Here is a 13,622-nt window from a genome sequence, read left to right on the forward strand (position 1 = left end):
TGGTGATTCTATAATTCTATGATTCTATAAGGGTATCCAGAAATGAAGATATAACCTCCTGTAGGGAAGGTTGAAAAGCACATTGGTAAACACATATGTATATGTGTATTTTCTGCTATTGCAAAAAAAATGGTTCAAAATATTCCAGTGTATGTGTATTGTAGCTGACACTCAGATTACGTTTGCTGCTGCTTCTATAGTTGAAAAGCTCATTCTTGGATACAGGCTTGCTCAGAAACATCTGTATGCAGTCTGCAAAGTACAAAGGTTGGACGGATTGCTGGAGCTCAGTTTGGGAATACTGCTGCAGGCTTATTCATGCTACAGGTCTGGCCAAACAGACAAAGAAGTAATATTTTGTTTTTCCAGGGGAACAACATAAACCTGAGGTACAAGGACTGAAGTGAACAGAATTGCAGAAGGAATATTATTTTCATTTTTTAACAAAGAAAAAGATATTATTTTTATTCTTTTAACTTAAAAATAATAATGACAAAAAATTTAAAGAAAATGTACAAGCATAAGGAAAGAGCTCTACGTAGCAGAAAGGTGATGTCTGACATGGCTAAACATTATCCTTTAGCTATGCTCACAGAACAAAACCAGCATGTTTGAGTATCATCATTTGAATAGATTCTAATATGTAATCCTTCTTTCAAGCAGTTCACCTCACCAAGCAGCTCTCCAGTACCTACACACAGCTTAGTGGACCACGAGAGCTGTGCATCTGGGTAACACATCTGCAGCAGGCACTGCACTTCTGAGAAGAAATGGCACTGTTGTGTTGGCCAAAGCTACTCCGTACATAGGATACACAAGTTTTTTTTTCTACATAGCCAGAAGAGCAGCGTATGTGTCTCAATTGGTCTCAAATGTCCAGCCCCTCTGTGTAAAGAGCCATGCATCTCCAGATGGCTAGGAGAGTAGTGGCAAGGACAGCACTGCTCCCATTTTGTTTCCATTTTTTGTCACATTTCTCTTCAGGCAAGAGTAACTTTATGGTGTGTGCATATTATCTATTGTCTACCTGTTGCTTCAATTTTGATAGCTACACTTGGGAACTGTGCATATTTCTTTTGACTGCATTTCCATCTTGAAAAATCAAGATGAATGATCAATACAAAAGATTAAAGTTACATATGTTCCATAGGTAAAAAATGGCATTGTATATCTACAGAAAGTTTGAAGTTCAAGCATTCACTGTCCAAACTTCTTGACATGGTTCAGAAAGCCCAATTTATACTTCTTTCCATTTTTTTTTCATCTGAACCAGTGAAGGATAAGACAAACGTTTGTTTTCATATGTATGTATTTATGCATGCCATCATTTCATATTCTGCTCGAGGTAATGCATGAACTATGTGATATGTTTAGCCCTACTTCAAAAAACAAAGAATTTACTATTCTCTGCTCCAGATCTAGGTTCATATATTCTTTGTCACTGTTCTTACAGAGATCAGAAAAATTATTAAATTCTCTTCTCAACTATCTGACTTATTTGTACTCATAAACATTAGTCCAGGTTCTTCTGCTGAAAAATAAATCCACAAAAGTCAGGGACTAAGTCAAAAAGACAAATTTGGGTACTGTAGTGCTTTCAGCACAAGATGAGATCAATGCAAGCATATATATGTAAGTGATGAAGGACAGACTTTCTCCAGTAAAGCAAGCATTAAATCTGACCCAAAAAACCATATAGTAGTTTGCAGATAATGCTATTCTCAGAGTACATTGTCTTACCTCTTAATATGCTCAGACTATTAAAACTTGTTAAGTCAAATAGAGAATGTGCAGAGAAATTGGCATTTATAATCTCAGATGTATTGGGAAACCACATGAGCTAGTCCTAAACAAAAGAGGGCTGGTATCTGCAAAAATGAATCATAATGACATTTCAATCACATACAGATCTACTGTTCATTAAGCATCAGCTAGAATAGGTTTCACACCAAGACTTCAAGATTTCTGACTTTCCTCTTCTCAGGATGCTTAAGACATCTACTGCAATGAGAGTGGCGCCAGTATGTGAACTTCTTGGTATTGCCAAGAATTCAGCAGTGAAGTCACAGATATGCCTACTGACAGCATACCAGAATTGTGACAGGAGAAGTAATTCAATCTTATTCATTTCCTTTTTTTAATCCAGAATTTTCTAATTGATAAACCGTGCCTGAGAATTAAACACAGCAAATGTATTTTTAAGAGATAGTGTGTCTTATTCCCTAACTCTTAATGAAATCTTACAAGTTGTTTACAGTGAATGTTTAATTGGTGTTTTCCATATGAAAATGTTCATTTTTGGAATTTGTGTTAGCATACAGGCATTTTAGTGTTGAGCCTAAGGACCTACTAGGCTTTGTACTATACAAGCACAATGGAAAATGTTTTCTGCTTGCAACAACCTGCAGTCTGGGTATAGAAAAAAACACATCAGAAAAAGGAAATATGATGGGATAGCATTGGTTAGTGGGCTCAAGAGCAGTCAGAAACCATAGTTTAACTGTTGTCCTGTTTTCAGTGGTATTGTAGAAAAGAAAAGCCTTTAAGGAAGGATTTGAAGATGAATAAAAATGATGTCCCTTCTGTTTATGGGGGATTTCCCTTTCAGTGATGGACAATGTGGAAGGAAGGCTTTTGATACTGCCTCAAGGTTTTTGATGCTGTCTCCCATAGGCAAGCTCAGGAAGTGCAGGATGGGTAGGTGGATGGTGAGATGGATTGGGAACTGGGCAAATGGCAAATCTCTGAGGGTTGTGATCAGTGGCACAGAGAATGTTCTTCTCATCAGAGAAGAACATCTTGAAATTCAACAAAAACTTACTAACACTTGGGGAGGAATAACCTTATGCATGCGTACAGGCCTGGAGATGTCTCAGGGGATTCTGATGTGTATAAGTATCTGAAGGGCAGGTGTCAACAGGATGGGGCAATAGGAAGAGAGGCAATGGGCACAAAATGAAACCCAGGAAATTCTGACTAAATATGAGGAAAAAAAACTTGTTACTGTGGAGGTGATGGAGCACTGACACAGGTTGCCCAGAGAGGTTGTGGAGAATTCTTCCATGGAGACAGATACTCAAAAGCTATGGACACAATCCTGGGTAATGTGCTCTAAGGGACTCTGCTTGAGAAAGGAGATTGGAATAGTTGATGTCCAGAGGTCCCTTTCAACCTCAAACATTATGTAATTCTGTGAAGTTAGGAGATGCTTTGTTTAGAAAAGAAACAACACAGGATGACATCACAGGCTTAGATATAGTAATCTACTTCAACACTGAATGCAAAACTGCTAGTGGCATGACATAGTTGTTTTGAAAACTGAGTACAGCTTGCATTTAACTAAAGTGATTTCCGCAGTAAGAGAGAAATCAGTAGCAATACACAAAATGTAGAAATAACATTATCAAAACAGGAAGATGGAAAAATGATCTTGCTTTAGTTTGGATGGATCTTGCACATTGAAGACTACCAGTTACGGCCAAATAAAGAGGTGACTTCAGGTGAGTAGATCACAGATGAATGCACAATCTCTAAGGATGGAAAAGGAAATTTGTATCTTCAATTTATCTTGCAAAATTTAGACTTAAATCAGAATGTTAGGTTGTAGTAGAAGTCAAAGACTGATTGGGCTATGGGGTTGAATGACTGGAGAGTTAGAGGGTTTTATCTCATAACTGAAAGTAGAAGGAAAATATCTTTAAGAAAAAGGTTTAGAGTTACTTTTCAGACACCAGCCTGAGAACTGAGACCAAGACTAGTTTGGATAGAAGGAGGTAGGTTTCATTGAAGAGTCATTTTATGGGGCTCAGCAACAAGGAGACAAGAGTAGACTGCTTTCATGCATCAAAAGAGGGAGCACCAAAGCGGGTTACAGAGAATCCTCAAATACTCCCTTATATTAAGAAATGAAAATATCTTTGGTTCCTCATGAAAAACATTGGTTTGACTATTTTAAGGCTATCTGCGTGGCCTTGCTGTGTTTCATATTGCCCTGGAGAAGATTTGGCTCACACAGAACTGATACTGGCAGAAGTGGTTTTGTTCTGTTGCACAGTCCATACAGTTTTGTCCCAGTGATAAAGTGGTAAAGTATGTGACATTGGGCACTATTTAGAAGTATTTGGTTAGCTAATTGCAGTGGACACAGCAAATTCACAGAATCAGAAAATCACCAAGGTTGGAAAAGACCTCCGAGATCATCTAGTCCAACCATCCACTTATCACCAACATTTTCCACTAAACCATGTCCCTTAGTACGACTTTTAAAAATTTCCTGAACATATCCACAGACAGTGACTCCACCATCTTCTTGGGCAGCCCATTCCAGCACCTGACCACTCTTTCAGAAAAGATTTTCCTAACATCCAATCTGAATCTCCCCTGGCACAACTTAAAGCCATTCCCTTTAGTCCTACCATTAAGTGACATTGGAAAAGAGGCCTACCTCCATCTCACCATAGCCTCCCTTCAGGTAGCTGTACAGAGTAATAAGGTCTCCCCTGAGCATAGAATCATAGAATCAAATTCCCTCAGCTACAAGAAAATAGAATCACTACCACAGTCTGTGGTTGAAATGAGTTGAGTCTGTTGATTCTTTGAGCATAGAAAAAGACATCAAGCCACTCACAGCTTGGGTTTTCTCCTAAAGATTGATGGCGTCCAGTGTGACAGATACTTAACAAAAACACAAATCCTGATGTAATAAAATAACACATTATAGGAGACTAGAACAATTAAAAAGGGAAAAACACTGCATTTTCTCAAAGAGTTCAATGCATCAAAAATGCCTAATTCTCCAGTTCACGACACATTTCATGGTGTTCAATATAAAAGTGCAAATCACAAGCATTTCAGCACTTTCTTTTGCATGTCATAATATACAAACAACAGTGGAAAAGAATTCAGTGAAGAGCCTGGAAAGTGGTACAGCTTCATTACTGCAAATAAAACATTTTCCAAGTACATACTGCCCTCTTGTGTGCAACACAGCACTGCCTCCAACAAGCAGCTTGCAATCCATCTTAAAACTTCAAAACAGCAATTTGTGGCTGTTATAACACAGATAATGGAGAAGCAAGGATATAAATAGGGACCAAGGTTAGCTACCAAAGGTTAGCTCTGCCTTAGCACTGCTCATGCTAGACAGAGGTGGTGAACTGAAAGCCTTTGTCTGCTTCAGCTGTAGGTTAGAATTACAGATAACAGTATGGGTTAGATGGTAAAGATAATCTATTTACAGCCTCCCTTCCAAGGGCACGGACATCTTCCACTCAACTAACTTATCCAAAGTTCCATCCAAGCTGGGCTTGAGCACTTTCAGGGATGCATCCACATCTTCTCTGGTGTGGTGGAACATGCTGCCTGTTCCAGTGCCTCAGCAACCTCAAAGAAAATAATTTCTACCTAATATCTAATATAAATCTCCTCTCTTCTAGCTTAGAAACATACCCCTTGACCTGTTACTACACTCCCTCACAAAGAGTCCCTCCCCAGCTTTTCTGTAGGCCTCCCTTTAAGTACTGGAAGGAAACAAGATCTTCCTGGAGCCCTCTCTTCTCCAAGCTAAACAAGCCCATCTCCCCCAGCCTTTCTTCACAGAAGACGTGCTCCAGCCCTATGAGCTTTGTGGCCCTCCTCTGGAACCACTCCAACAGCAGCATGTCTTTCTTGTGCTGTGGGCTCCAGGCCTGGATGTAGGTTCTGTAATGCTCCTTGTCATGGGCAAATAATGAAGCACCACCACATCTGGCTCTGCATCCCTGTCACAGTCAGTCTGCAAGCAAAATAAACAGTTGAAGGTAACTAAGATTGTCCAAGAAATGATTGATTCCTTTAGCCAGTCGTAATTTTTTCTAATTAGTTTCTTATGAACAAGATGAGTTACATGCACACATGCTGAAATACTTACTTGTGCTGAGACGATTTCCATGCTGGAATATTTCTTGACCCTTATCAAGATTCTTTTTTTTTTTTTTCAACTAAAAGATACTACTGCATTCCTGTACAATCACATCTCACCCTAATAAAGGCTTTACTCACTAAATTCTTCTCCTTTATTTTTTTTAGTTTGCCCTTTTAGTAAAGACAGATCCTCAAGAAAATTCAGAGCTAAATCCATGGCAAAGGAATGGTCTGGATTCATACATATTCTCTTTTTCCTACTGTGTCACATTTGCACTTGCAGAATTTGAACATTAAATTGAAAAAAAATCGTAACATCACAGTAAGTTTGTTTAAAGAATAATGCTTACCTGTGTTCCAGGCATATTTTGGCTTCAAGGCATGTTTTTTAAAAAAAATTCAGATGAACTTAGTTTCTAGTTGCAAAAATGCAGCATAATATCAGTGCTACGTAATAGGAACTCCAGGAGTTTAGTAGATGACAATTGCTAAATTCTGACAAAGCTTACACTGCATGCTCAAAACAGTATTATTGCTGAAATAGATTCTTTATTTCTGAAACATTCCAAAACAGCAGTATACACAGTTGTAATCAAATATTAAGTCATATGCCATTATAAGAAAGCATTGATTAGTGCAATTGGATTTTGTAAAAGATCTATCAAAAAGATTTATTCACATTAAAACTCATTTTACATAAGCAACTGTTAATAAAACATTACAGTTTTATTCTTTGTAATAAAGTACTGAAAACCAAACATAGTCATAGAGATCACCGTATCTTTGTAAGTGCAGTGTGACTTACGATGCCATTTTAAATACAAAATACAATGACAATAAATTAACAATTGAACAAATGGTGAAAAACCAACAAAACCATGCTGACCCTGCTGGATGGCAGTCTCCAGTGAGTGCTACTTTTTTTGTGCTTTCGCAACATAAATATACTGCTTTGTATTGCCAGTGGTACAATTTTGTAAGATATGTTCCTAGTGCTAAAAAAGTACATTACCCCAAAAATATTATTTATGGCACAGAAAAGTTAAATCATCTCTCTGTTGTTCAAGTTCAGGCAAGTTTAAATGAACTCAAGTATACAAAATAAAATATACTGGAAACACTAAAAAAAAATTCAAGCACATATGTAAGTCCCTCCAAAATTCAAAATAAAATACACAATGCCTTTATACTGAATAAATTATCTTAGGATTTCAGTATAGCAAAACTGCCCCAGAATCCTTAACTCCAAGTTCTTTTAAAGGAATTATTCTGGTACCTTGCACGTATATAGTACTTTCTTCAGTTCTACACAATAATTCTGCCATTGTTAGTCTGATGCAGCTGTTCGGGAAACTGATTAAGTGCAATATTTAGTATTTTATAAGATGTTTCTTTTTAAAAAACAGCACTGCATTATGGATATTTACATATTAAAATCCCAGGGGATATAATATTGCATGATGCTCCTTTCCCAAAACATTGTTACCCAGCCAGCTGGGTAATGAAATCTGCATTACTTATTTTCCATTGTTCATGGGCATCGTTCATCAATAGCAGCCATCTCTCCAGTTCCCATCCCGCATCGTGCTGAGTGATGAAAGTGGCTTTGGAGGCTGAAGAAAACTATGGAACAAATGACAGAAAAAGACAAAGGAAGTCATATTTCACATGAAAGGTTGAGGTAAAAAAAATATGACTTACTTCAGTAATGACACTGGCTTTGTGGCTTGCTCGGAGACATCACTGTGGTATAATCCTGGCTCCATGCAAATGCAAACTATAAAGATCTATCGTGAAATTAAGATCTCCAATGAGAACCCATTCCTGTTACTGGATAAAAGGTTTGCAGAAAGGAATTTATTGAATAATTCTCACATGAAGCATGAGATCCCCCTAAGTGGGAAGACTTGATTCGTCAGAGCTAAGGACCCTGAAGAATATAAACACAAATGTAAACCTATTTTTATCGCTATGGACAACAAATCTTCCAAAAATGACAGCAGAGATGTAATGGGAAATATTCTCCAAAAAGCACTTTTGCTCACTGTACTCCCAAAAAACCCAAAAGCACTATGCAGGCACTAAGAAATTAAGGCATCTTATCAACAGAAGAACTGTACCGAGCCTTGCTCCAGACCTTCCCATCCAAGAGATATGATTATTTATCTCCATCACAGCCAAATTCAGAGAGCTGCCAGTTCCTACACCACTGCCAGTGCTGAGAGCTGGCAATCCTTCAGCCACACACCCTCACACTCAGGTTCTAACTCTCACTAATGAACAAGGACTCCTTAAAAAACCGTTATTGACCAACTTCCAAACCTTCCAGGTTTTTACTAGCAAGGTAACTGTTTCAAGGACTATTAAAAAACAAACACAATCAACTATCTAGCTCACCTTACTATCAATCTACTAGTGATAGGCAACCTTATTTTAGTTACATCACAAGTTGCTGAAAACAAAGTGCCCCAATTCTGTAAAACTGCTTCTTAAAAAAACAAGTCCTGAGTCATCTTTTCTTCCTTCTTTGCATTTCCTTTAGTAGTAACTCTCATAACTTATTATCCCTTCTCTCCTTCCAAATGCCCTTGCACAAAAGAGACATTCTGGGTTAGCTGAGACTTGCCTGCTCACTGGAGAATTGTCTGGAAACTGGGACTGTTCACTGACATGGGTCCCAGTGCTGCTCTGCTCTTGTTTGGGTGCTGTGGGATAACAGGGCTGTTGCAGATGGCTTCCAGCTCACTCTGCTCATGCCAACATGCTCCTGAGTGAAGATGGAACATGGAGGACCAGCAAGTAGGGGAAAGGAGTTGGGAAGGTGAATCTGTAAACCTAGTGCCAGAGTTTGGACTTGGAGAAAGCCGGGGTCTGGGGCATCCATTTAACAGGGAAAAAATTCTGTCTTGCTTAAAAGATTGAATGCAGATGGAATGTACTCACTGCAAGTTATTTACACTGCTTTTGGATGCTTTAATCTCTGATAGTAGGAGAAAAGCAGGTAACATTTAGCCACGTTGATTATCTTGGCTATAAATTGTCAAAAGTACTCCCTTGTGTTTGGTTCTGTGAAGTACTGAAGTTTCCTAACACAAGGCCTACATACAGTGTCAATTTATTTTATGTAGAATACCAGTAACTTGGCTACGTAAAAGTCTGGCTATAGGTAAAAAATAAACAGCTTTGTTCTGAAAAAACAATTCTTCCTGAACATGTGATTTATTAAAGAAAAACAAAAAAAAAATCTTTTTCTACTTTCAATGAAGTTATGATTAAAACCAGTTTTATTATATATTAATAGAAGCTAGACTCTTCAACAGATAATCAGAAATACCGTTCCTCAGAAATGACCATAGTGACAAAATCAACACTGAGAAAATCTTCCTCTCATGGTTGACTTCCTTCCAAGAAAGTTTCAGATGCACTGAAGCCACACTTATTTTTCAAATGAATAAATAAAATAAAACTAGGATCTTAAAGTTGTTGGCTGAGCTCCAACCTGTGCTTTTTGAGAACTTGTCATTTACAAAGTGATAACAGTATATATCTTCCAGCATCGTTGGCAACGTATGACACTGCAATATACTTGCAGATGGGAAGATATGAGTCCAGACTTCCTGGATTAAAAACACAACTGTTACTAATCTGAATCAGCTTCTAATAAAAACAGTGTTCAGAGTAGGGTGTTTTGCCCTCTCACTGAAATCTCTTAATTTTTTTTTTTTAAACATTGCCTGTGGTATGAAGTTACAAAATAGCAAGAGACGGGGCCTTGTTGCCCAGAAAGTCTATTTCTCACATGTTGCTATGAAAGATTTAAGAGCTCTGCAGAACATGAAGCTGAGGAAAAGAAAAAAAAAAAAAAAGAAAGAAAGAAAAACCTTTACTATAAAGAACTCTAACAGAGAGAGTTCCAGCAGAGTGGAGAGAAGGTTGTAACAGAAATCTCATGGTACAGTCTTCATCAAAGAAGAAATCTGACAGCTCTTTATCAAAGTTTCACCACAGTTGGTCAAAACCTGTTGTCAGTCACTTTGGTGTAATCCCTGCGTAACTCAAGCAAACAGAGAATATGAGCAATTGAAATTGCCAGTATCTATTGAAAAACATAGAAATAGTGAGAGCTAAACAGAGATAGTTCATCCAACAGAAAAGAAGGCAGCGATACAGCAGGCTTTCACAACGGGGGATGCAGGCAATGGGAAAAATAGCATAAGGACTTGACACTAGTTGATAAAAGTTTCTCTTTGGCAAACTTCAACTTATTAATCACAGAATATACAGCTAGAAGTTTAACTCCCATCTGTGATAAGGCGATGAAAACCCAGTTTCTTTCTTCAGGCTTATTTTACTGCTTATCCTAAAAAATCACTTGGAAACAGTCTCTTGCAAAATGCAAGAATTAATTTATTTAGCAATGTAGCTCATTGCAAGTACACAGTACTTCAGAATGCCCAGTTTGCCTATTGTTTCCCAGCTGTAACTGAAAGAATGCTGGTTCGACACAAGACCAAGCCACACAAGATATCTCCTTCCTCATGTTCCAATGTTGTAACATCACAAGTTGCATTTTTGAAGTCCACTGCTTTTAACAATAGGCATGCATGCCTATTTGAAAGCTTATCCTATGACCATGGATCAGCAAATGGCACAAGTCTGGAAGATGTTGAGTCAGATATACTAATGATATGAGATGTTTTGATTTCTTACTGATGAGTAGCAATCCATTCTTACATAATTACATTCTAGCAAGTATCACAGTTTACTACCAGTAGACACTGTCCATCACTATTTGTGGAGATAAATCTTCACCCATTCACTGACTCAGCACTGGAAGCTAGAAATGTCTCTCCTTTATAGCCCAGCTTCATGCTACATGGAAAGAAAACCAACACAACTAACTAAACAACTATCTAAACTAAACCTAGCTACAGAAGAAAGGTGGCCTGTTTGATTCTTACCTTCGAACTGGCTGTGCAATTTTACTTCTGGGTATGCCACTCCCATTGATGGCCAACGAGGGTCTTGGAAGAGCACTGCGCCCCAAAATCCCTTGACTGGCAATCTTGTTTGGCATTGGGATCCCAGTATTAGAATGTAACTGTAGATTGGTGGATCCTGGAATACTACTACTACCTTGTACAGTTGGGCTTACATACGCAGTAGCTTTGAGAGGCTGCCTAACAGACACTGGAAAATGTCCCACACTGTGAACTCTGTGTTGAAGCTGTCCAGGAGATGGAACTGTTAAAAGAGAGGTAGAAAAGGAAGTAACAAGGTCAATATGCAGCAAATGAGGCAAGGTAATAATGCTCATCTCAAGACAGATTTAAATGCAGATAAACACGTCATTATGCAATTAACTTGCTAATTATAAACTGCTGAATAACCCATTGGATCCAGTACTGCATCTGGTGACACTGCATTGATCTAAAATATCCCATTCCATCCCCATACCAAACAAAAACTTTATCCCTTATTCACCCTTCTTTCTCTCTCTCAAAGAGATTTCATTAGTCATTAAAAGCAAACTAATTCCACTTATGCCATTACAGCTTTGAAACCATTGAAAATATATTACTGTTAGATTATTCAGACGTTTATAAAGTTGTCCATAATAAAAACAATCAAAAAGCTATAAAAAGGTCTGAAATATAATAATATATTCCATGGCTGATGTTATGTAAACTATCATTTTAAATCAATGCTACCTATTCCAGAAGCTTTATCTACACAATCCTGCCCTCTGGTGTACATCAGACAAACATCTGTTTCAGAATTCACATATCTGAAGCAAACCATCAAAAGCCTGAAGCACTTAAACTAACTACTGCACACAGGTCAATCTTTTTTCAACTCTTTGAAAAAGGGCATCTTAAAGCCATTTAAAGACATGGAAGAAAATAAAGATCTGTGATTCAGTTAAACAAGATTAGCAGCGTATTGCTATGGAACCTTTCTCATAACACAGCTCCTTAAAGACCCCAACAAAGCCACCTAGTAAATAATGTATTTCAGAAGAGTTATCTGTTACACATATATGCATACATATATACATAAACACACAGATAAACATATATTTTGAAGTAGTAAATAAAATTAAACTCTCAACACACTAGCACGTGTTTCAAGTGGGACCATGAACATCTTTCCATTCTTCTACAAGACATGGATGAAAATAAAGCAAAATAAATCCAGCACAAGAAATATCAATTTAATCATTCTGAAGATTTTTGAAAATTCTGTTCTAATTTGAAGGAAAATACCCACAGGACTCTGTGCCAATTTCTCCCTCAAAAACTTCACAGGCAATGGGAGGCAGAAGTTCAGTTCCTTCTGTCTGTGTCAGACAACATTCACTTTTTCCTCTTCCCATAAGAGTACCTCAATTATTGTGCTAGAAAAGACAGCCTTGGTTCTTGATCTGTCTTGTTGACATTCTACATGAATAATTCAACAAATGATAGATCAATACTGCCACCCTGCCATCTAGAAGTCAACTAAATTAAACCAATTACAGAGTCATTTTAAGTAACTCACTCAACATGTAATATATACTTGAGGATATAACCTTCCATTTGCCACAAAGCGGCTCCAGTTCAACAGGAGAGAGGTCATGTGTTCTAAGACAACATAGTGTAATGTAAATACAGCATTGTGCAAATTACTGACAAAAGCAATGTTTTAAATGTTTTAAATGTTAGTATCAAAGCTAAAAACCTAAGCCTATACGAATTAGCTCCTTTACTGGTGCTTCTGTACTACTACAATTACTGTAATTTTAGTTTTAAAGTTAGTAAAAAATGAGTGGGCAAAGAAAATAAAGGTTGTGATTAAACCTTCAGTACTGCATAAGAAGATCAGATGGAAGCTGCTTTCCAAAATAGCAGCTTTAAAATCTGGAGTTATATTAAAATGCAGTATAAAAGGAATGCAGTCTGCCTTTAATTTTTCATAAATTGAAAACTTTATGGAAGCTTTCCAGTGGCTGGAACATATATTTTACCATTCTGTCAATACCTTACACACAGCCAAAGAACACAGGTACTTACTACATGACTGCATCCTTGAAATCCCATTACTTGCTCCATGTAGATTGGAATCAAAGCTCTGGCTGTTCCTCACAGTGACTGGAGAACTAGCAAAGCCAGCAGTATTGTTAATGGTGGGAGTACTTGGCATCCGAGCTAGATTAGGCATGCTTCTTCGGAGTTTATCTGAAGTGAAAGAGCATAATATTCACAGTCACGTAAGAATTTGCAACAAATGCAGAGTCTCTGAATCATTTCTGTAAAAAAATCAAAATTAAAACCAAATTGATTCAACACAAAGAAAGGTTTGGGTCAATAGGGACAATATGAATACATTATTATTAGCCCACTAACTGAGTCCTTCTGATTACTGTAATATCACAGATATTCACAAATCATTTTAAAAACACCAACATGGAGTACATTTCGGGGATTACAAAGACTTAAAAGCTAGCGTCATAAAAAGAAAGAGTTTAATGTAGATGTGTAAAATAGGTCAGATGAATCATGCCCTGAATGTGCCTGTTTCTTTGAAGTGAATAAAAAGCACGGCTGAAGTGACAATCAGATATGGATATTTATATTATAGATGTCTAAAGACACATTTCCACAGGGTGGCTGTGCTGAAAACCCATTCGGTCTTGATACTGGCATTTGCTTGGAGACCTGGGCTGACATCAGGGTTTTCAA

The 13,622-nt window shown here is 37.5% G+C and overlaps 1 protein-coding gene across 3 annotated transcripts in view; it reads right to left on the reverse strand.

Annotated features, from left to right (window-relative positions):
• Window positions 1-6,462: 6,462 nt before the first annotated feature.
• The window catches only part of SLAIN1 (SLAIN family member 1), a 57,741-nt gene continuing 50,581 nt past the window's right edge, over window positions 6,463-13,622 (reverse strand). For 2 of the 3 annotated variants that reach the window (XM_090130370.1, XM_031610020.2), the window contains 3 exons: window positions 12,954-13,118; window positions 10,863-11,145; window positions 6,463-7,524 (listed from right to left, as the gene is read on the reverse strand). In XM_090130370.1, the coding sequence (XP_089986496.1) occupies window positions 7,449-7,524; window positions 10,863-11,145; window positions 12,954-13,118 (524 nt within the window). In that variant the 3' untranslated portion in view covers window positions 6,463-7,448. The remainder of the gene's footprint in view (window positions 7,525-10,862; window positions 11,146-12,953; window positions 13,119-13,622) is intronic. The other variant, XM_090130378.1, reaches the window with a different exon arrangement.

Source organism: Phasianus colchicus, chromosome 1 (genome assembly GCF_987193195.1).
Source record: "Phasianus colchicus chromosome 1, bPhaCol1.hap1.1, whole genome shotgun sequence".
NCBI lineage: Eukaryota > Metazoa > Chordata > Aves > Galliformes > Phasianidae > Phasianus > Phasianus colchicus.